Genomic DNA, 23,372 nt, shown 5'->3' with positions numbered 1-23,372 from the left:
TTGAATGACATTGCACACTGCTTCTGGTTAAATCTGTCTGGTCACATTGTGCGACGCTGGACTGGCGCTGTTTGCGTGCGTCTCATGTGGCTGGGTGACCTCTCCGGCGTCGTTGATGCAACGACGCCGAGAGACGCAACGGCAGGAAACGCCGGTGAAAACGCTGAATGTGGGCCGGGCTTTAGTGTCATAATGCAGTACTTCTCTTTTCTGCTCGTAGGCGGCGGCACCGCCCCGAGCAAGAGCGCGGGTACACGGAGGAGTGTTAGATATATAAGGCGCGTCTGTGTAGCTCTCTGCAAATGCGTTTGTGGCGCAATGGGTTAAACGCTCGGCGATCTATCGTCGCGGACCGAGAGAGTCTCAGTTTCGCTCAATAGGCTAAGCATCGATTGCGATAGCAAATTAGTAGACAGCTTATACGAAGTAAGGATAGTAGTTTCATCGACCATATAAAGTTGTAAATCTTCGCTTACTAAATAAATAAACAAGCACAGTGTCACGTGCGCACAGGTAAACATGAAAACATCTCGCTCGATGACCGCGGGAGCTCGTCAAAACGCTGGAGTGAGAAATCGCGCCAGCGGCAGCGAGCAGACTAACCTTCGCGCTGGCTCTCGCTTCAACTCGAACTAAACGTCGAAAGCACAGCGCATACGAAGCTACCGGCACTCGGCGAATGCTCTTTGGCCCATCGCAGATCGCTTTGAAGATGAGGCCGCCGCGGGCGCACACTTCAGCCGCGTCGCAGATGGCTTTCGAGATAGCTCCATGAACAGCAGCCGCGTAAGAAGAACGCACCGCTGCGAAGCCTGCGAGTGACCTCCGAAATATACGGCGCGCCGGTGCGCGGAAATGCTTAGAAAGGCGTCCAATCTAGCGACAAGAACGGGTGATCCGTTCGCGCAACGGCCCATCTCGTCCCTCGATGCCATCGGTCGTCCCTGTCACGCACCAAATCGCTGACATGGAGTCCAGGTTTATTGCTTGTATTATTTTATATTCATTACAAAGTGTTCATTCATGGCCAATGTGTTATTTTAGAAGGGTATGAATGAAAACATTTTCGGAATATTAGATTTTTATTAACAGTGTTCAAGTCATAAAGCAAAAAGGAAACATAGACAAACAGCGAGAGATGGAAGGATGGAAACGCAGTGAGGTTGACTTTATTTAATCCAGTTTGAGGCCCTACGGGTTCAGAGGGGAATTTAGGATAGCAACAGGGAAAGATAAACTCCGAATTCCGATCATTTATGCGCATTTATGAGCAGTTTGTCTGAAGTTGGGCACTCGTCTGTCGCTGATGAACTGAGAGGCCAGACCCCCAGGTCCTTTCCTTCTGTGAAACACAGATCATCCATTCTTTCTCCGGGCACAGTGAAGGAGTCTGGCGTTGTTTGTGCATAGATTTTATATCCGTGCACCTAAAGTTTAAATTGATGCATACGATGCCAATACTATTTCGCATTTGGCAGCGCCTAACTATCGGATTTACCAAACATTTAACGAGTAATCAATTATGATACGTTCATACCAGCACTATTCTGAGGCTTGAAATACTGCTCACTGCCAACTCTTTATGGCAGGCACAAGTCATCCCAAAGTGACATGAAGTCACTTTTTCCAGCCTTTGCCGTGATCCACATCTTCGTGCGTTCCACCTGTTCTGGTGTAAAGTAATTTTTCCAGTCCCCCACTATTCCTTTGCGAACAAAGCCACCACCCTCATGCATTTGTACGTTCGCCTGATGTGGCTTCTCGAATAACTTGAAGGATTTATATTGCTTCTCTGATGCTACCTTGGCGATTTTCTTCAGCCTGTCTACTACTGCGTCCGTCAAGAAAGCCCTCATGCTCTCTATACTGCAGTTATCCAATATTCTTGGAAGGATAGTGTCGTCATTGCGCAGGCTGGCGCCGTGTTCGTCACCAAGGAAATCCGCGATCTTTTGAATCATTCCTCCTGTGTCGGCCTTGAGCTGTTCGTACGTGATGAATAGGATGTTGGACTTGTGTCTGTGTTCGTACCATGGTAGAACGTGGTCGAAGTAGTCACCATAAAATGCCTGAAAATAGGAAAGGAAAGAAAATAATCTCACTATGAACAATTTAAAAAACAATACCCGCTCTCCGTATGAAGCATATCCCTCAATTTATGATATCCCTTCACTGACGATGCCGTGAAGCTGACATGAAACTGGGGATAGTGAATTTCGCCTAGCACAAAGTGAATTTATTCACCTAAATCATTAGCTTGCTTTGATCGCTTAGGCAAATCGTGTTCTTTCACTTCCTAAACTAAAAATAAAACATTTTTTTACGTTCCTGTACTAATCTTGAAATATGTAGTTTAATTGCTACTTGAAATTAAGAAAACTCACACTTGGTATTGGTGTAAAGAAATGGAAAAGTAGATTCAATAAAACTGGTGAAATTTAACCAACATACAATGTTGCGTCTATGAGGTCGTGTTCTTGTGAGTGGCAAGGTCGTTATAGAACGCTTTATGTGGACACATGTTACTGCGAACATGCAACAATGTGATCCCAAAAGTACGTAGAAAGGAAGTTCCGATCAGCGTGGTCCAACTGAAATAATTTTAGATTGTGCACTTCTGCGGCGACCTCGCTTACCCCTGGTGTATGCCACAACATTCGCGCTCTGTAACTTGCGCCAGGTGTTGGACGCCACAAATTGTAAGAGCGACGGCCTTAGTGTATGTATTTCGGATACATAACAGCATCTACTGCAGCGAATGAGAAGGACCTTGTGCGTCACAAAGAGGAAATTCTTGGTCAGGGTGTCCTCTACAAAAGCCTCCTACTTTCGCATATAAAAACTGCAGCTGAAGGAGGATCCCTTAAACCTGCTGATACTTTCTGTCTGCCCTCAAGGCTGAGGTAAATCAGTCATATATTTCGCCGTTCTTGTTTTGCGCAGTGTTTTATGCTTGTTTTGCCTGAACCACGCCTAACATTGCTCAATTGGCTCAGACACGCATTGTTTAGGGCTACTTCGCTATACTGTGGTGTAAAGCAAGATAAAAGTTATATATATATATATATATATATATATATATATATATATGCAGTATTTCCTATTCGCAGGCTTATACGTTACGTTCAAAAGACTGCGCACGCACGGGCGACTTCTGTGAAAGCTCTACGTCCTTGGGCGACGTACTCCTTGATCAGCCCTACCCACCTTCTATCATTCATGACGGAATCACCATAGCGGCTTATTTCGATCACCACCAACTACTACACGAACAAAAAAAACGCCGCTCAGCTGGAGCAGAAACCTGGTGGCATCATGCAAAAGCAACGGCACAAACTTCAATAAAAGGAGCAGAAACCTGGTGGCATCATGCAAAAGCAACGGCACAAACTTCAATAAAATAATAGAGGGCATTTTACTACAATTGAACAAAGCGAGTGAGTTCGCATGCGTTGTGTATAGGTGGCCAAAAAGCATAAAGAATTACATCATGCACGGAAAAACGCAAAGAACGACTCTCGTCTGTTGTCCATGAGGGAAAAAGCTGATGCAAGGTATGCGAACACATGGAGGCGACTTCAGTTGCAGAGAGCACGCAGTCCAGATTCAGACACCTAATAAAATGTAAACTCGACTGTGATTCCCACGTGGTCGCGTTTCGCAGTTTTCGTGACGTCTCGTAACGGAAAGGCGAGGTGGGCACAGCCCAGAAACTTTTGACAAATGGCGGTGGGCAGATGGTAGAAAAATATATGCAATTGCAAATGATTATTTTTTTTATTTTGTTAGGTCAAATTATGCCTTATCAGTGAGAGCATCTCAAATCAGGGGACCAGATTTTGCATTTCTCGTGAGGTTGCGTGACAGAGAGATGATGTGGGTGTGGCCTGCAAAATTTTTCACCAATCGTGGAGGGCTGATTGTAGAAATAGAAATGGAAACAGTTCGCAAGAGATTTACGTTATAGCACCTAAAATTACATTACTGGAAAGCAACTGTCGCTCTACCAGAGAACCCGAACAACGCCAATTCTATGTCACCTACCAATTTAATACAAATAAAATAAGTGAACGCTATGGTGCCTTCTCAGCATTAATATCATTAGAAGGTAAATGAAGGTTTATCTAAAAACTTCGCGCCCTCTTATTTCCTTTTTGAAAAACTAAATCCTCTTCCACGAACAAGGGGCCAGATTAACAAAGCTTTTCTTTCGTAAGTTCGCTTTCCCATTGGCTGGTCGCCTTTGCTAATGATATGTCTGGCATCCAGATTGGCTAAAATTATTTCTTACAAAAAAATTCTAGCGTAAGAAGTTTTTTTTGAATGTGGGCCAAGTTTTCTTTATGCTACCAACTATAGTAGGATACAATTAAAAAAGAACAGCACTTGGAAACAAAGGCACACGAACCGCGCGGGGTTGTGTTACTCCACCAGCCAATCACAGAAGCAAACAAAATTGTCGTCATGCAAGCTTTTCAAAAGTGGCGTCGTACTTGATACGAGTGTACTTGTCGTACTTGTACGTTCCACTATAATAGACGAGTGAAAACGCATAGAATTGTGCGCTAATTATTTTGTTCTTGTGATTACCGCCTTATTAAGGGAACAGGGAAAGTTTGAAGTATGAACTTTTTGCAGCCTCGCGGAGGAACAGTGGCTGGTGGTTATGAGGGCGTGGGCGGGGCTTCACTGCAGACTTAAGTTGTATCCGACTATGCCCTACCTTCCAACTTATGCATCAATGATTGGTTTATGCTTACACGCCACGCTCTGGGACGGCGCCTGTTGTCCGTACTCAACAGAGCATTCCCGGCCAGAATGCACAGATGCCTACGGTTATCGTATTATATCGTCGCAGACTGCTTACCTAGTCCTTTTAATATTGGTGATCTTTTTAATTACGTGCACCTTGTTTCCGTGCAACTGCTTTTCTTTTCTCTTGTTGGCTTCTCATTCTCTATTTATTTATTTAGGCGGTAATGTTAAGGGCCCCATGTAGCAGAACATCCGGTGCACATGTCGGCGGAGCTGTTCGTTAGAGAAAATAATATTCAGTTGCGTGGATATTCCATGCCTTGCTGTAAACATGCGGTATATGTAGTTTATATTGCCACACCACTCTATCACTAAAGTTGCTCATACCTTGTCTTACCTTCTTGACAAAGTTATTACCCCGAATTTTAAGAATGACAGGCCTAAATAAATGTCATGAAACAAAACACCGACAGTGCATGCCTTTAACGTTAAATCTTCTCAGACTGAAGTATTAAAAGTGTGAAGCAATAACAGAAACCTGAAAATGATGTAATTGTTTTGGCGAGGTTGTGCACAACCTCCGGGATCGGCGACGCAAGAGGCCGCGTTTCTACCAAAAAGCTCATTCATTCACCCTCGTGCATAGCGTTCGCCGCTAGCGTTTCCCGTTACATAAGCTCCAGTTGCCGGGAAGCGCGAGAAGCAATCAGGGACCTTTGAATGCTATTGCATTGAACTCTTAAAGCCGAAGCTTAAGCCTCCTCCAAGTATTATTGCGATAGCAATTACATGGACACTTCAAGCGCATTTTTTTTACCTTCGTCGTCATGGTGTTGGGCTGCTAAGCACGAGGTGGCGGGATCGAATCCCGGCCACGGCGGCAGAATTTCGATGGGAGCGAAATGCGAAAACACCCGTGTACTTAGATTTACGTCAAAAAACCCATGGTGGTCCAAATTTCCGGAGTCCTCCACTACGGCGTGCCTCATAATCTGATCGGGGTTTTGGCACGTAAAACCCTATAATTTAATTTAATTTTCGCCTTCGTCGTCGTCGTCGTTGCCGTGATGTTCCATGTAAAGTCCAAACACAATAACATTGTCGCCGTACGCTCTATGTGCAAATGAAAGCTTGCGACGGTCAGCCGACGATTGCTGCTCAATTTCGGGCGCGTGAGGGAGAAACGCGGGGCGCAGGAGCGCCGTCTTCTGTCGCGCGCGGGTGCCGTTTCTTGACAGCGATCTGCGACGTGGAGTAAAAGCGCGCCTTCAAGGGCCTCATCTTCAAAGCGATCTGTGATGTGGACAAATTACGCCCAGTGCCGGTAGCTTCGTATGCGATTGCTTTCGACGTTTAGTTCGCGTTGAATGGAGAGACAACACGAAGGTCAATTCGCTCACTGCTGAAGCCGTGCTTCCTCACTGCCACGTTTTGACAGCGAGTTTCCGCGGTTATTGAGCGAGATGTGTTCATGTTTACCTTTGCGCACGTGACACCGTGCTTGTTAATTTAGTTAGTAAGTGAATGTGTGCATGTTTGTATGGCCGACAAAACTAATATCCTCACTTCTTATAGCTGACTACTAATTTGCTATCGCAATCGATGCTTTGCCTTTCGGCGAAACAGCGACTTTTTAGTGCTTAGGCATTCATTGGCGAAAACCCGAGCGTGTCACGCAAAACGTGTAACGCCTTGTAGCTGCACAAAAATTCGTAGTTTGCGAATACATTTGATCGTTATAGCAGTGTAAGTGTAGATGATCTGTAGCTTAAATGTGAAAGGAGAATACCCAAAGAGATACATAGGGCTCCTTAGAAAATGCATGTGGAAGCTTGTAGTAGTATTGAAGTAGTCTAGCGGTGTAGTGATTGGCCAAGTTAAGTCGAGGGGTAGGCGAACTTAAATGTCGAAGTTATCCAACTAGAAATTTGGGGTGGGCAGACTCATATTTGGGGCTGGGCAAATTTAAATTTGGTGGTGGGCCAACTTAATATTGGTGGGTGTTCCAACTTGAAATTTGGGGGTGGGCTAACTTGATGTTAGCATGAGGGGCAACCTAAATTTAGGACTGGGTCAACTTGAAGTTTGCCGGTTTGTGTGGCCCAACTGAAATCGGGGGGTTGGGCCACCTTCAATTTCGGTGCGGGTCAACTTGAAATTTGGGGTTGGGTCAGCTTGAAAGTTGGCTGTGGGGCCAATTTGGGATTTTGCCGTGACGCAATGCCCAAATGAACACCGCTGGGCGTCCTTGGAGTTATGAACAGAATTCTCGCGGTAAGCTCGCACATCAACACGTTGGCACGTTATCATTGGGCCTTACCGAGGCGCAGTTAGAGCGAAGGCGAGAGCTTGGGAAAACAAGAAACGCTCGCATAACACAAGCTTGAAAGAGGGACAGCGAAGGGTTACACCTCACTCGATACTGCGGCAGCTGGTGTTCTCTTTCGCCCGCGCTGCTGCGTCGAGGCGCGCTCGTGCCCGGCGTTCCGGTTGAATTGGTACGATCGCTTCGAAGGCGCCCGATGCCGTGAGTAAAGTCTAATCAATTCTTTTCCAACTGAAAGGCTATCGGTAGATGCACATATGTTAACAAAAGCAAGTAATACTTCGGCCACACGGGCACGCAAAAAGTCTTTTACGTAAGCCGTCTTTTACCAAGTTAATAGACTTTTTAATGAAGAGGTGTTGCGCAGTAGACACACGGCAACAACGATCTCTTTTTAGTGATTCCTTCTGGACACGCTACCGAAAGCGTGGCGCTACCGTTCCAAACCAAATCCGTCAAAATAAATTGATGTATCTCGAAATATAAAGTGAAAACATATTAGAATATACACTTTTCAAAAAAAATTTGACAACGCCAGCTTAAGAAACGTTAATAAGACTTAATAAAGAGCGTTTGCAGAACCAGTTCAACCTGATTACGAGAGTACAGAAGAAAATGAGCATTACTGGGTTTAGTACACCTTATGCGAGACATATATTTACGTTTTATGATGAGCCTAGGCGACAGAAAAATAGGCATTTGCTTATTTTCTTTAATATATAATAATTGCTAACGCCCACTGGTTTCGAGGCCACTCCTTTTCGGCCGTAAAAGAAATCGATGAACTCCGCTTCCAGGAAAGACCACTTCTGAAAAAAAGAGATCGCTCCCTGTCGTGTGTTTGCGGGCGAAACTCTTTTTCGGGAGAAGTCCTCTTTCTTAAAAGACCTCCGAGCGCCCCTGTGCCAGTGGTATTAGCTAAAGTAACCAAAAGCGAAGTCACAGCCGAAGCAAACAGTGCTTACGCATTCGTAGACAATTCTCAGAATTTGAGTAGCTTTTTTTGTAATTGTAGCAACCCGTTCTTGCTGTCTCCTCACGCGGTTGCTTTCTTCAACAATTCCAAGTGTGTGGGCATGACACCTTCCTCCCCGATCCTTCCCAACCTTTTTTCCTGGCTACGGGAACGATGCCCATTGAGGTGTAAATGAACAAACAAGTCGCGCCTTGCGGGTTCAACTGGAGCCGGCGTACAGTCATCTCACCTCCCTCACGGGCACCGTGGCGGGACGCTGTCCAACCCAGCAGAGAACAAACAGCACCGCGTGCACTGACCCTGTTCCCACGTTTACCTGCAACCGCTTCTTGTACTGCGTCTGCTCGCTAAGCTGAAGGGGTGGTCCTCGTAAATCGCGCCATCGTTAAAGTAAGCCTTTCCTACACAAACTCTAGAATGGCTATTGGCTGAAATTCTTGATTTCGCTCTATAGTTCTCTCCCCTCTCTCTCTCTTTCACGTACATTTCTTTATTTTCTTTTTGTTTATATATATATAGTAAGTGGATTTTTTTCCAGTTAGCGTATTTAGAAAAAACATAAGCACAACTTTGCGGTTATCTTAGGTTTACTAAACCAACAGTTTCGCTCGGTGGACCGGCCGAAACTTCCCTTGTGTTTGCGGGCGAAACTCTTTTTCGGGAGAAGCCTTCTTACTTAAAAGACCTTCGAGTGCCCGTGTGCCAGGGGTATTAACTAACACATTAGCTAACACAGCTATACACATCCCTTGAAAAAGCTCGGTCCACAGACCGAAACTGTTGGGTAAATAAACCTAAGATAACCGCGAAGTTTTGCTTCTGATTTTTTTATAGATGTATCCGGGGGTTGTAGGCTCAGCTCTCACCGGTTGCAAGTTATCTTTGCGTCCCCTTTCATTTCATTTCCCTTTGCTTGATAACTTTCTACATTTGCGTCTACTTTGCTTGATAACAGCTCATTTCTCCGATGCTTTCCTTGGCTTCATTGACTGTGGACTTTATAAGGTTATGGTTACCAAAACCAAGCACCTCGTTCTCCCTCCTGCTCTCGTGTATATATATATATATATATATATATATATAGCGATTCTGGGTCCGGGTAAATATTCACAGTGGAGGAGACGCGCGCATGAAGCGGCTTATTGGCGTTACGGCTGGGGTTCGGCCTTCATTCTGATGAAGGCCGGACCTCGGCCGCAATTTCAATAAACCGCTGCATACGCGTGTCTACTTCACTTTAAATATATATATGGTTTGTGAGTGGTAGCGCTGGCTAGCATTCCCAGGGTTAGTTCTAGTTGTAACACCTAAATACCCCGGAAAGTGGATGGGAAAACGGCGCCGCGGTAGCTCAATGGTGAGAGCACCGCACGCGTAATGCGAAGACCTGGGTTCGTTCCCCACCTGCGGCCAGTTGGTTTTTCATTCTTTCTCATTTACATTAATTTATCATTTCTTTAATTCAATTAGTAAGTACGAGTAATATCCCCTATGTTTTCCTTGGTGCCATTGTTTGTTGGCTTCTGATGATATATATATATATTGCAAAGGCGTTTATTGCGCACAGGCGTTAGGGCCAACCGTTGCGTCAGTTCAAGGAACCGCGAGCGCGAGCGGCGGAGTCCGAGCTGTGCGCTGGAGAGACTGACCCAATAGACAGCACTGGTAAGGATGCCCCACTGCATCGTCGCTCTTCTTCAATAATATATATATATATATATATATATATATATATATATCGCGCTGTCGTACAGAAGGTGTTTAATCGGTAAGCTTGTAGGTAAAACAAAGCGAAGGCCTAATCACGCTTCGTCCAAGAATTTAGATTTCATTCGTCACCGGTTTCGAAAGTGTAACGTGCTTCACGGCATATTGATTTCTCGGTTTCTTCAGCAAAGTTGCATCATTGGCAACAGCATTCTATATAGTCGGTTCTATCCTAAAATCGTGAATGTGAGAGCGTAGGATCCAAGTGTCCGCCATAAAAATTACAATGTTATAAAGCAAAGAGGTAAAAGGAATTGGAGCACGTGGAAGCTATAGAATGAAGGTTTTTGTTCAAAAGGGACAAGAAGTTCTCATGATGCCTAGACGTAATTTTTAGGGGGTACTAATAGAATCGATGACTTCGCAATTTTCCTCTATACCGCATGCTTGTAACGTTACTGAAATGTTTATTAGTCAATTCAGATTATGATTATGAATACCAACCTTGTTCATTATTCAATACTCTCGCAAATTTATTTAGCTAAAAGCTACGCCATGGCAAGGTGTCCGGCTGCTATCCGGAAATTTAGAATTATGTTCGGCAATGCTTCTGCATGGATTTAGGGTGACAATGAAATTAATATTGCACGAATCATGAAAGAAAAAATAAACACGAATGACTAAAGCAGGCCACAAAATCGTCTAGTGCTTGCTGAATATAATAGGCCTGGCTGTGTAAAATAGGCCCACGTATTTAGACGAAGTGATCACTGCGACAGGATATTACTGTTGACGATTAGCTCTCTTCATCAAACGTGATAGCTGTACTGCAAACTTCATGAACTCAGTCGGCAATTGAATAGCGAAACAGACGTGTCTACTCAGATGGCACAGGAGGCTAACAGGGGGGAGGAGGAATAAACATTTATTGCGGAACCAGCACTTTATGATGGCCGGGCCTATTCCTCCCATGAGGGGACGTCGAGGGCTTGCCTCGCCGCCGCCTCACGGGCGTGCTGGGTCGCCCAGGTTTGGTCGTCGAGGGCGGAGCTCCGCAGAGCCTCACGCAACCTCGACGAGAGGGTCGTGGTGTGAATGTGAGTGTACTGTGCTGGGCACTCCCACAGCATATGCGGAAGCGTAGCCGGGTGAGGGCCATGGCACCGGCAGTTTGGAGTACTGTAAACTTCAGCGAATATTAGGTGGAGGCTGAAGGGTACGTATTTGTTTGTAGGCTAACAGGGAAATCAGTTGTTTTATTTAACTACTACCAGGTGTTTTTACCTGTGGACTTGACATAGTCGTTTCCATCGCTTGCCCAAAGGATGATTTTCCGACAGCGAGCAACCCGGCAACGCAGCTTTGGTGCCGGATTTCCCCCGGAGAGCGCTAATCTTGACACATACGCAATGACAGTGAGTGCTAAGCATGGATCCCGGCTGGCTGGCGTGGAGGAAAGCTTCAGCAGACTATGATCATCACGCCGTAAGTCACCGCGACTTGAAACTTAAATGAACCAACTGTAGGGGCACCACGCGTCTAATACACGTCTGCAGCCACTCACTTACTACACCAGCTATACGCAGCTATTCCCAAGAGTTATTTTTCTGCTGAAACCTTGGAGCAAAGAACAATGTATCGGTTAGCGCAAAATCTGATATCAAAGTTTAGTGTCGCAGGAGATAATCCCCAAAAATAAATCGAAAGGCCGTACCTGTTAAACGCTCCTTCCTTAAAAGCATAATACTTATAGTGCACAACAGGTGGCTTAAGAATAACCAGGGGTAGATGGGCAGCGCCTTATGCGTCACACGCGATAAGTAAGCGACAAGATTACCCCCATTAAGTGGTAACTAACATTATACTGGCTCAAGAACCAAATGTGTCGGAAGCAGTAGGTTACCTTTCCTGTGAGGAACAATGAGAGGAACTTTTCGAAAGAAACGTCCGTGTATGTCGTCGGTGTGAGTCCCTTGACGAAGTGGTACAAAGAGACGGCGCAGTCATAAGGATTCCGGGCGACGTAGACGTACTTTGCGTGGTCCACCGGTTTCAAGACATTGTAAGGCAGGTGAGTGGCTATGGGGCCAATCTTCGCTGGGTGTTCCGCTACCCCCGCTCCAGTCACTTCAAGGAACGGAGATAGCAGGCCGAATTCACCGACGTCATCAGGTTGCTTCCCCCGTGTCAGTATGTTCCAAAGGATGAACTGCGTCCAGTTGGAGCCACTCTTCGGGTACGTCACGAGAATGACGTCTCCGTCTTGAGGATTATATCTTATCGCCGAGCTGAGCGATTCCTCGTGGTACAGATCCAAAATTCGCAGTCCTTCGAATTCCTGGTACAGTTCATCGTCCATCGTGCCAGCAATTAGAGTCCCTGCACATGTAAGTAAGGAATGTTAAAATATCATTCCTTGTGTTAAATATCTTCCGAACACTCATACTTAATCATGTATAATTTTTGTAGCATCTGGTCTCACGCCTGTTATAATGGTGTCATAAATAGCACAGAGAAGCACTGCGAAGCAAAGAGTTATTCCGGGATAATTTGGCTGAGTGAAAAATAATATTCTCGCTTGAGGTTACAAGCGTACACCGAATAACTATTCAAAAATTCAAACAGGTGAATTTATTTTTGGTATGCCAAAGCATATAAGAGAAGCTATTTTATAGGTTGTACAATCAATATATTTGATACACAGGCTTCTAAGCAAGATACACGTCGGCCATTTTCATGTCCTTGAAGAAACAAGGTTTTCAAGATGAAACGCTGTTCGTCTCCTCTCCAGTTATGTAACCTAAACCGGTGGCAGCGACAATTGCATGGAGCATTTGACGGAAGATGGACGATGTTTAAGCATCCTTCTCTTACGTAACAGCTTTTGTTTTTGTTTATCTGATGTGATTGAAAAAGAGGAGCTGTGTGTGCGTGGTGACGATTCGTGACAGTTAACACCGCCGTCAACGGCGGTGGATTCTGATGGGAAGCAACGAGCAGCATGTCCTGCTATCTCAAGGAAGCCGTCTACACTTAATCCATGATTTCAGACCCCGCTTACAACTCGGCTAAAACGACTGGCCTTTCCCGTTCAACCTAAGCCGTTGGCGTCCAAGCTTGTTGTCGGACCGTCATCTTCGGCTTGAGTCGGACTTACTGTCCCCGCATCTGTCTGCCCGGCAACGCAGCTTTGGTGCCGGATTTCCCCCGGACAGCGCTAATCCTGACACATACGCAATGACAGCGAGTGCTAAGCATGGATCCCGGCTGGCTGGCATGGAGGAAAGCTTCAGCAGACTATGATCATCGCGCCGTAAGTCACCGCGACTTGAAAACTTCAATGAACCGAACTGTAGGGGCACCACGCGCCATCGGCAAAGTATTACGAGTGTGCATTGCTTATATGTAACCTTGTAATGTGTTGTTAGGCTATGCCCTAACCGAATAGTGTAGCTTGTCTCAAGTCACTCAGTGATTTCTGTCTCGTCCGAGGCTCGGGGACTGTAACTAAGTATCCCAACGAAGGGATAGTTGAATAATCATAATTGATATCTCTCGATGACATTCTACGTAAAAATGTATGTTGCAATAAGACTGTATATAGCTTTGAGTGAAGTGTTGAGGTTGAACGTACAGCTGTGATCCACTTGGAGTTGTATGAAGCCATTAAAGAGTGATACTTACATTGATTTGCAGCTTCGTTCAACAGTAACGTGGATGACAGTGTTGCCTTTCTTTAGCTTTCCGAGGCGTTGCGAATTACCGCAAAACTGATTTACCATTTCATTCAGATTGTATATAAATGCCGCACTGAACAATGCGGTAAGCCCAGTGGATTCCAGTAAGAGAAAATATCAGCAATCGAATGTTATGACATACATTAGAAATTTCCTTACTCATTTATGGTGTCTGTTTGCCATACATGCAAAGTGAAATGAAAAAAAAATGAGCATGAAAGCAAAAATGAAATAGTTGGGCCACCATGTACACGGAAAGACTTTCTCAATTTTGGTTTTTGTCGTTATACATTCGTATAACGCAGCTTTTTCGTATTTATTCACAGGTAAGCACTACTAATGATTGTTTCGGCTGAAATAACAATTAAAGAAATAGTTCTAATGATGCCAAGTAATATACGAATAACTTGGAAGTTATTGAAATATGAAAAAATGTAACTTACACTAAAGTACATAATCTTGCTAATGATATGAGCTCTGTCCTGTGGAATAAGCCCCTTGTTGAACTGTTGGTTTGGCGACAGCGCCGAAATTTCCTTATGCCACTATCTGCCGCTTCTAACAACGTCAATAATGTCTAATCGCAGAGCGTATATTTCTCTCTCAGGAAAGCAAATCGCTTTGCAGCCGACCCAGTCAGGACAATGCAGAAAATATTTCGTTCTTTATTATACTCGGCAGTTTTAAGACTTGAGACAACACCTATCAGTTTCATTTTACAGTTTATTCGGTGGTATTCTCAAATGACAAATGTATAACCAAATAAAAGTGTTGCCCTACAATTTAAAAGAATTGTATAGAACTACCAGTAGGGAACTGCCATAACGGCCAATTTCACCAGTGTAGCCCTGCATATTTAGGTACAAGTTGCATCGACGTCGGATACTGAGAAAGCCTGCTTACAACTGAAATAGCTCATTCTCTAGGTTGGCTTCTCAGGAAGGCTTTAACCAAGGTTCACTTCACCTGTAGGTAAATGTGATTGTTATGTTCACTCGTATTTTATTCTTCAATTTCTTCACTCACGTCCAGTATTCTTTATTCCCTTCCCACCTCAAAATTCTGAGTAGCGTTCCGGTGAAACAAAAATCTCTCCCTTGCAGTAAAGAGCTTATTACTCTCTCTCTCTGTATATGTATATATATAGTAACTGCATTTTTCAATGGGCCAAGCGTATTTAGAAAAATGAGAAGCACAATTTCGCGGTTATCTTAGGTTTATTTACCCAACAGTTTTGGTCGGTCCACCGACCAAAACTGTTGGGTCAATACACCTAAGATAACTGCGAAGTTGTGCTTCTCATTTTTCGTATATATATGTATATATATATACATGTATATATTTTAATGAAGATGCAGAGATGCACTTGGGCTCGGGCGCTAGGACACCGGGCGCTAGGGGGCGAAGGAAGAGAAGAGGACGACGAGAAAGATATTAGTATTGCCCAATTCATCAGGATGTGCAACTCTATCTCTATGCTGATGACACTGCATGTTTGTCCTCATCACGGGATATCGATACGTTGCACCAAATTTTACAATCCTATTAGTCTGCACTCGAGGTCTGGCTGGACGGACTGTCATTTTCCCTTAACGTTAAGAAATGCGCGTTACTTGTATTTCCATTATCAAATCCCGTTTTCATTTTTCTTCATTATCGAAATGAGCCGACACCGCAAGTTGCAGCTGTGAAGTACTTGGGGTTAACCTATGATGGTACACTAAACTGGCAGCAGGAAATCGAAACAAATGCTATAAAAAAGGAGAACGTGCAATGGGATTGTTGCGCCGTTTTAGTAATAAAAAGACGGGTATGAGTATGGCTACGTTGCTGATGATTTCTATTCTCGAATTCGGCTGTGGTCTTGTTTCATGATGTGCAGCCTACAAGCTAAGATCTTTATTGCTGCTAGAAAGGCAAGCGCTACGTCTTTGTCTTGGGTTGCCACGTTTTGTGGCTAATGATGTGCTTTATCTGGAGGCTGGAACTTTCCCGCTTGAGTTCAGGTTTAGGCAACTTACTGTCCTGACTTTTTTAAAGCTTTATGATGCATCCTTATCCCGTTTGCAATCCGTTTTCATCAATTCTCCGGATTCATTCTTCAGAACACATTGGCGGCGTTATCGACATCCTCAAGTTGTTCTTGTTCAGACGCCGTCATCAAAACTTCATGTTTGCCTACCGTGCCTGATTTCTCCAAAAACTGATTCGTTAAAGGTGAAATTGATTTTTGATGATATTTATCCAAAAAACGCAAAATGTCTTCCATCACACATACTTGAAGGTATCCTTCAAGATCACCTTAGTAAATATCAGTCTCACTTGGTTATTTCTACGGACGCAACACAAAATGCAAGAAGGCCGGAGTGGGCATCTTTTAAAATCAGTTTAAGTGGTCTTTTGCTATCCGTCTAGCAGATTACACCCCATTATTTCTTGCAGAATTTCTGGCCATCATTCTAGCCATTAGAAAATTTGGTCCCCAGACATCGAAAGTAATAATTGTTACCCATGCGCTGTCGGTTTGTACACATTTAACTTCTACTAATCGGTCACACCTACTGAGTATATTTTTGACTCTTGTTCCAGACATTTTGTCTGAAGTCCGCTTTGTATGGGTCCCCGGTCATAGCGGAATTTCTTTAAGTGAATCAGCTGACTCGCTCGCATCATTGTCACTAAATGGTCCTGTCTAAAATATCCTTCCTGATTTCGCTTTTATAACAGGTGCTAGATTGAAACGCTTTTTATTTCTAAATTGTAATAAATCTTCCCTATTTTCCGCAGAGGATTTTCGATATCTAAATTTCCGGTGGAACACGAGCAAATGCCTTTCACGACAATGCGAGGTGACATTATCATGCTTCCGTTGTACAGTTCCCCACCTAAATTTTTACCTTCATAGATCTGGTCTATTCATACCTACCCTGTGTTTTTTTAATGAACCAGAAACTATGGACCATTTCTTTCTTTCTTGCCGCCGCTTCTCCTCCCTTCGCAGAATGTTCCTCGTATTTCCTACAAGTAAGCTGGGTTTAGTGCTTACTACACCAAACAGTTTGATGTTTGGTGTGTGTCCATGAGGCACAGGCTATGGGTCAATGATCTCTGCTATCCACAAGTTTATCGAAGCGTCAGGAAGGCTTCACTGCTAGGGTTCCAACCATGGGACACTTCACTTAATTTTTTCCCTAAATTTATGAATATGCCTTCTCAAAACTTCTTTTGGCATTGAATTGACTATTGCTTCATGGCAAATGTTTGCCCATTACCCCCATTTGGTATTTTGTTAGACGCACATTTCAAACAATTTGGTCAATCCCCCCTGTGGGTACGAGCCATGTTTTGAGGCAACAACAACAACACAACAACAGATGGCCCCGGAACGGGTACTGTGTCTGTCTCTGTTTCTTTACATTGGCGCAGTCTACAATGAACCTGCCCTAAGGCGCTTCCGCCTTAAGTGTTCTTCGCACGGTTCTTCGGCATGCCGGGTCCCTCCTTCCCAGGAACGCCGTTCACGCTTCCTCCAGCATGCATGGAGCCCGACACCCTACTACCGTCGCATGTACCCGCTGCACCTTCCGGAGACGGCGTCCAAGCCTCCTGGGCGGCTCTCTGACAGGAATCTACCGATACCCTCGTCCATGCCATCGCCGAACTGACACAACAGCTCCAGGGTATGACGACCACCTTGGTATCTGTCAGAGGTTGCGTCCTTCCTGGGAACGCGGTCCACGCTTCCTTGCAGCCGGCTTTCGTGGAAATACCAGCGTTCCACGGCTTTCATGACGACGTCATCCTTTGGCTTGACACTATCAATATCTTGGTGAACGTCATGCTTGGCCTGAACAACAATGATGGCTGGCTGCGACACAACCACTTTGCGGTGCCGCCAAGGCATGTGAAAACTACGAAGGCTTCAAGCAGCGCTCCTGGCCTGAATGGCATGCAGCTCTGATCGCTGCTTTCGGCCCGCTCACGTATGCCTGCGACGAGCCCGGCCAACAGTGCTCTGCGGCCGGAGCTCCTGAGGAGCAACACCTAGACGCGGCAGTAGTTCTCTGCAACGCCTCGCCAGGGAGGCCCGCCGGCTGCCCCGCCGCAGAAGACGGCTCCCCGAGTGTCGTCGTCGGCCCCATCGCGGACGGTGGGAAGCGCACGGCGACTGCGGCTCCCGCTTAGAGTAACCACCGAGCGGCAGATCACAAACCGGCGTCATCGCCTCCACCACAACCCATAAACACGGAGCAGAACACCGCTGCTACTTCGACTTCGCATTCTTCTGGCACCCGGGACTTGGCACCCGGGAACGTTTTGGCAGATTGCCTCGCCACCTGCCCCGCTGTAGACCCAGAATGCGAGCCAGTTTTACCACTACGGGTCTCGGACTCTGCGTCTACCACTTCCGACACTTTACTATCACTTCCAGAGAACGAGACCACTTTTGGTCCACAGCCGTCAGTGAAGCGGCTCCCTAACACATCAACGCCGGGGTGCATGAAGGTGACGACGCTACAACTCCAGGAACCCAACCAATGCAGGGATCCTGACAGGGAGATGCTCCATCGTTGCATGTCCACGCAGTCGTTGGCCGAGCTCGTGGCCGTTCACACCGCACTAAGGGAGGCCTCGTAGGAGGCATTGTCATCAAAGACCTGCCCGCACGCGATAGACGCCCTAGACGCGCGAGACTGCGGACGAGACGCGCGGAAGACAAGTCGCGCATTGGTCGCAGTTTTTCTTCGGTCGCGGCTTATTCTAGCGCAACGGCGGGCCTCGATCAGTTTGCGGCAGCGTGGCGAGGAAGTCACGTGACGGCTGAGCAGAGCGGCTGGTCAGAGTGCAATATCCCCTGCCCTACGTGCCCAATTGCGACAGGATGGTCGTCGACGAGACGTGCGACCAGAGCGCAACAGTCAGTGCCGAACCCCCGAGGAGCTGGTTGCGCGCTGGACGGTCTTAACGACGACGACTACTTCCGACGACAACCATGCAATGGGTTTCCAGCATCAGCGCGCCCTCACAACCGCCAGAGCTATCTTCAGCAGCGTGCAGAGTGTAATGAAGATAAAGAGTTGCACTTGGGCTCGGGCGCTAGGACACCGGGCGCTATAGGGGGCGAACGAAGGGAAGAGGACGACGAGAAAGAGATTAGAACAGCCGGCCCAGGAATGGGTGTGTCTGTCTCTGTTTTTTTTTACAATATATATCTGCTTATCCTAGCTTCCTTGTGTGCATGATTAACAAAAATCGAGCGTCTGGGTTTCCCTTCTCTCATTTATTCATACCGAGGGTCTCCAATGTGGTAGTCTCGATGTAATTAGATAGCGCATATGAAGGTTTATTAGCCCCGTGCCGGCCATCCAAAGTTCACGCGTTACGTGACGACATCGGATAAAAACAGCATGTTGCACATCCGCCCGCCGAGTGACGTTGTCTAAAGCCGGCACCACATGGCGCGATTTCAGGCGTGATTGACGCGCGGATCGTGGACGCGCGGATCGTGGACGCGCGCGTCATTATGACGCGTGCCCAGCAGCATCCATTACGAAATCGCGCCGCCGCGTGCTGCTAATCGAAGTAGAAAAAAACGCCTCACGCGACGCGGCGCTATGGTGGCTTAGAGTGCGCGTCCGCCAATCAGAGTTCCGAGTGCAGTCACTTGGCGTTTAATTTTTTTTCATTTTTCCACCAGGTGGCCCTACTCTCCGCGCATCTCGGCGGAAACTCTTTGATGGAACTTTTTTTTTTCTTCGGCAGAACTGGGACTCGCGTCGAAGAAAACACGGGCTACACTAGTTCGTTTGCGCATCGTTCACCCAAAATGGACAAAAAACCTTCACCGAGGCCCTAAATAGTAGCAATCGCCTCCTTTGCTCGGTAGTAAGCGGCCAACACTCCATTTTTTACGCGACGTTTTAAACATGCAGCTGTCGCTCAGCATGCGGAAGGTACATAGTCGCAGTTTCGCAGACAATCTTGCTGTTTGAAATGAAGCTTGGTAAATAAACTTTGGAGAAAATGGCGCTGTCTAATTACCCGAAGATTCCTTTATTGTAGTGTTATGTAATTTTAAGGGCATATTATATGTGCGGTAACCGAGACAATTCATGTCGTTGGGAGTTATGTTGTCTGGCGAACCGGAAAACTCGGCGCGAAAGCGCCGCTCTATTTTTCATGCAGGTGCTCGCGCGTTGGCGGCAACGCGGGCTCTCGCCACGTTGGCGGCAATAGATCAATAGATCAGGGCAATAGATCAAGCCCTGGGAGTGTTAGGTGCGTTTTTCGCGAGCGAAAACGCACCTAACACTCTCAGGGCTCGATCTATTATTCATAACTACCCAAGATAGTGGCCAGATTGATAGCCGCCGTAGCACAATTCGTAGTGCCACTTGGTTGGTTTAGTGCTCGCTTTGTATGGCCATGATTAACAAAAATCTTGTCCCTCGGTTCCCCTTCTTCAAATCAGGTGTATTTATCTACAAACTGAAGAAGGACATATATGAGAAGGGAAGGAAATTCACAGAACAGTAAAAATTGGTTGGAGTGAACACGGCAGGTTTTACCAAATCTTTACTGGAAGCTTACCACTATCATTTAAAAGAAAACTGTGACCTCATTGCATTCTATCGGTGCTAACATATGGGGCAGAAACTTGGAGTCTGACAATGAAACCCGAGACCAAGTTTAAGACCTCGCAAAGAGTGATGGAGCGAAAAGTGTTAGCTGTAACGTTAAAAAGCAGGAAGATCAGAGATCAATAGGGGGGAGCCGATATTGTAGTCGACATTAGGAGAGAAAAATGGAGCTTTACACGTCAAGTAAAGCGTAGGACAGATAACCGGTGGACCATTAGAGTTGCAGATTGGGTGCCAAGAGACGGGAAGCTCAGTCGAGGACAGCAGAAAATTAGGTGGGGTGATGGAATTAGCAAATTTGCAGAACCAAATTGGATTCAGTTAGCGCAAGGCAAGGGTAATTGGAGATTGCTTGGAGAGGCCTTCATCGAGCAGCGAACATAAAAATACGGTGATTATGATGATGGTGTGTGTGTGCGTGTGTGTGTGCTTGAGTGCGTATGTCATTAGGTCTCGCATGCCAGAAAACACTGTGCAGACGCCACGCATTATGTGTATCGACGCCATGCGAAATATTTTGCGCTTAGCTGGCTATCCAGCGCCATTTGGGTTTCTTGAAAGAGTTACCAGGTAGACCAGAGTGTATGTGCAACGTGAGCGAATGTGTGACGACAGCCGAAAGACGACGCTGACGACGCTTGTAAGACCGTGACAGCGCGTTTTGCACCCCGACCGGTCCACGTGAATTTATTACTTGTCAATCGTGCGATTATGCATAGGTCCTGGCCGGGCGTAAGCCACGGAAACACGGACTGTGATTTTATTTGTGACTATATGCTGTACAAGCACACGTACTGTCTAGGCCATGTAGCGCGCGTTAAAACTACAATTACCTTTGTACTTCGGCAAGAAATTTGAAAACCTGTTTGACCTGAGGTGATCATGAAGGCGGCACGTGCCTCACAGCTTCTATGTAGCGTTAGATGGTGCTAGAAAAGGACAGGGGAATGCGAAAAGATTCTGAAGGCTGTGCAGGCTAAGACCGTGTGCCAAAGCGCAACCTGTCGCGAGCACAGAACGTCACAATCTGGTCCGGGACGCACACGCCAAACGTCTCACAGAGCTGGTGCGCTTTGGCATAAGATAAATGTGCCTAATAGAGGAATAAGGTCCCGTGCGGAAGGTCAGAGGTTTGATATAATCTTCGGCCATGCATTTCTATTTATTGAGGAGGTCCGAAACTAGGTGAGACGGACGCCTACTTATTTACTGCAAAGTGACTCGACTGAGGCACGAAATTATTCGAATTAAAACTGTGAAGTAAGGGCATGCAGCAATTTAGGTGAGATAAAACAAAATTGGTTAAGCACAAGATTTACCAACAAGATGCACTGGGAGTAAGGTATTTTAACCAAATTACGAGCAGAATATATTGCAATAATACAGGCACAGCCTGATTCGCGCCAATTTTACACATATCCAGCTGATAACCGAGCAAAGGTACTTGTGCATAATGACTGGGCACATAGAGTACACCTTACCCACCCATATCTATAGTTTATCAATTGATACACTAGATATGAGCATTATCTTACTGTATGTCTCCAAAGAACAGAATATATATAGGATGTTACATGTACTCGAGATAGATACATGTCCTCGAACCGAATAGCTTTATAAATGGTGCAAATTACGGCTGTTGTGACTGATATATTAGTACGTTTCTTTCTAGTTTTCATCGTGATATAATCGACTACCTTATTATTTTTTGGTTTTACAGTTTCGATAACACGTCGAGCCAACGAAACACACATCATATATCTATTTGTGCCTCACCTTTTCTTAATAGGGCCTCCTTTGTGACACGTAGTATGAAATACCATGGTAGATATGGTTGCAGAAAATTCTGCATCTAGACGCCACGCCTCACTTTCATGCTAGCTTAATGTGATAGAAAGTTGTCATAATATGGTGTCATAATATGAGTTTCATAGAAAGCGGTCTTATTTTGGTGCCTAAAATGCTCGTCTATAAACTCACGATTCTTGGTTGAGTCGCAATACACATGGCTGCATCTCCTTTTAAAAAGGGACGCAAATCCCTTTTTAACCTTCCTGAACCATTGTGTGCCGTGCGCAAGAACTAATACTAGCTGGTAATTTTCACGGTGATAACTGCTTTTCGAAACAAACAATTGAGGCCCCTTGCTCCAATTCAACAGTAAATTTCTTCAAAGATGCCTGTCCCACAGGCATCTTGAACACGATGCCTGTTCAAGTCGATGATGAACTGATACATGGGAAAGTGAAGGTGCCGTTTTTCTTGGACGAACTTGGTTACATGAACGTGGGGTGCCCAATTAGTGACGTTCGCAGCTGGGGTACTTGTGGTGCGGTCGTATAGAAACACTCAATTAATACGGCTCAGCTATACTGCACAGTCATTATCGCTTAGAACAGCAGGGCTACAAGATTTTTTTCAACTTCAGCTGGTTGACTAAAATAAAACAACGGAATCCCTCATTTAAACACAGGCACTCTAACATCACATACTTTCCGCAGAACGAACTTTCGGAGTTAGAAGTCCTTATAAACGTGATAATGCATCTCACCCGCTGTCAGAGTAAAAGCGTATGTTGCAACTTCTGTTAGCCAGGAATGCAGATCTGCTGCCTGTCAAAAGAGACCGAATGGACGTTTGGGCTAGGCTATACTTTTAACGTGACCGGAGACACGACGTATGCCTATGCTGCGCTCGTCACGCTAACATTTATGGCTCTGTTTGCTAGCATACTATTGTACGCTTGCACAAAGCGACCAATGCCATAGGATATAGACGCAAATCCTCAGTGTATACACGTGTAGGGGACGTTGCGAATGTCATGCACGTACGCAGTTGAGAGAAAATGAACAAAAAACAGCAGCTTTCAGCACTTGTTTGGCTCCAATCTCCGATCTACTGATATGGCGGTACTCTCCGGCACTAGTTTGTTTTATGGTTTACAGGGTTTATTTCATGGGTCAAGGTACATCAGGCGTATCTGCTTAAATTTCTAGTCCGTGCATAGGCCGGATCCAGGAGTTTATTTTTGTGAAACTACGTCCGGCGGATGCCACCAGTTTCGACATGTTTCACGTTAGGACACGTCAGTCATATAAGCATGCAAAACAGAAAAAAAAATATGCGCTTCATCCACGTTAAAGTTCCTGCAGCGTGTGTTCCAGTCGAAAACAACTGCCGCTTATCGGAGTTCTCGTCACAGGTACTAAAACTGCACCATCTGCTTGCAA

General features: G+C 45.6%; 1 protein-coding gene across 1 annotated transcript; it reads right to left on the bottom strand.

Moving 5' to 3' along the window:
• Positions 1 to 987: 987 nt before the first annotated feature.
• Positions 988 to 22,937, bottom strand: LOC119459616 (sulfotransferase 2A8). Its single transcript, XM_037721307.2, has 3 exons — positions 22,694 to 22,937; positions 11,668 to 12,143; positions 988 to 2,069 (listed from the first exon to the last, which is right to left on the bottom strand). Exons 2-3 carry the CDS (start codon positions 12,121 to 12,123, stop codon positions 1,581 to 1,583), a joined length of 945 nt encoding a protein of 314 aa, XP_037577235.1. The 5' UTR covers positions 12,124 to 12,143; positions 22,694 to 22,937; the 3' UTR covers positions 988 to 1,580.
• Between the last annotated feature and the right edge of the window lie 435 nt (positions 22,938 to 23,372).

The sequence above is a fragment of the Dermacentor silvarum genome, chromosome 7 (assembly GCF_013339745.2).
Source record: "Dermacentor silvarum isolate Dsil-2018 chromosome 7, BIME_Dsil_1.4, whole genome shotgun sequence".
Classification (NCBI taxonomy): domain Eukaryota; kingdom Metazoa; phylum Arthropoda; class Arachnida; order Ixodida; family Ixodidae; genus Dermacentor; species Dermacentor silvarum.
This window is presented reverse-complemented; position numbering and strand designations above follow the sequence as displayed.

Excerpts from the sequence above, each read along its gene's own strand:
- LOC119459616 (XM_037721307.2), bottom strand. The coding sequence starts at position 12,123 with ATGGACGATGAACTGTACCAGGAATTCGAAGGACTGCGAATTTTGGAT. Across the intron at positions 2,070-11,667 it reads CATTGTTCCTCACAGGAAAG|GCATTTTATGGTGACTACTT; the intron begins GTAACCTACTGC and ends TCCTATTTTCAG.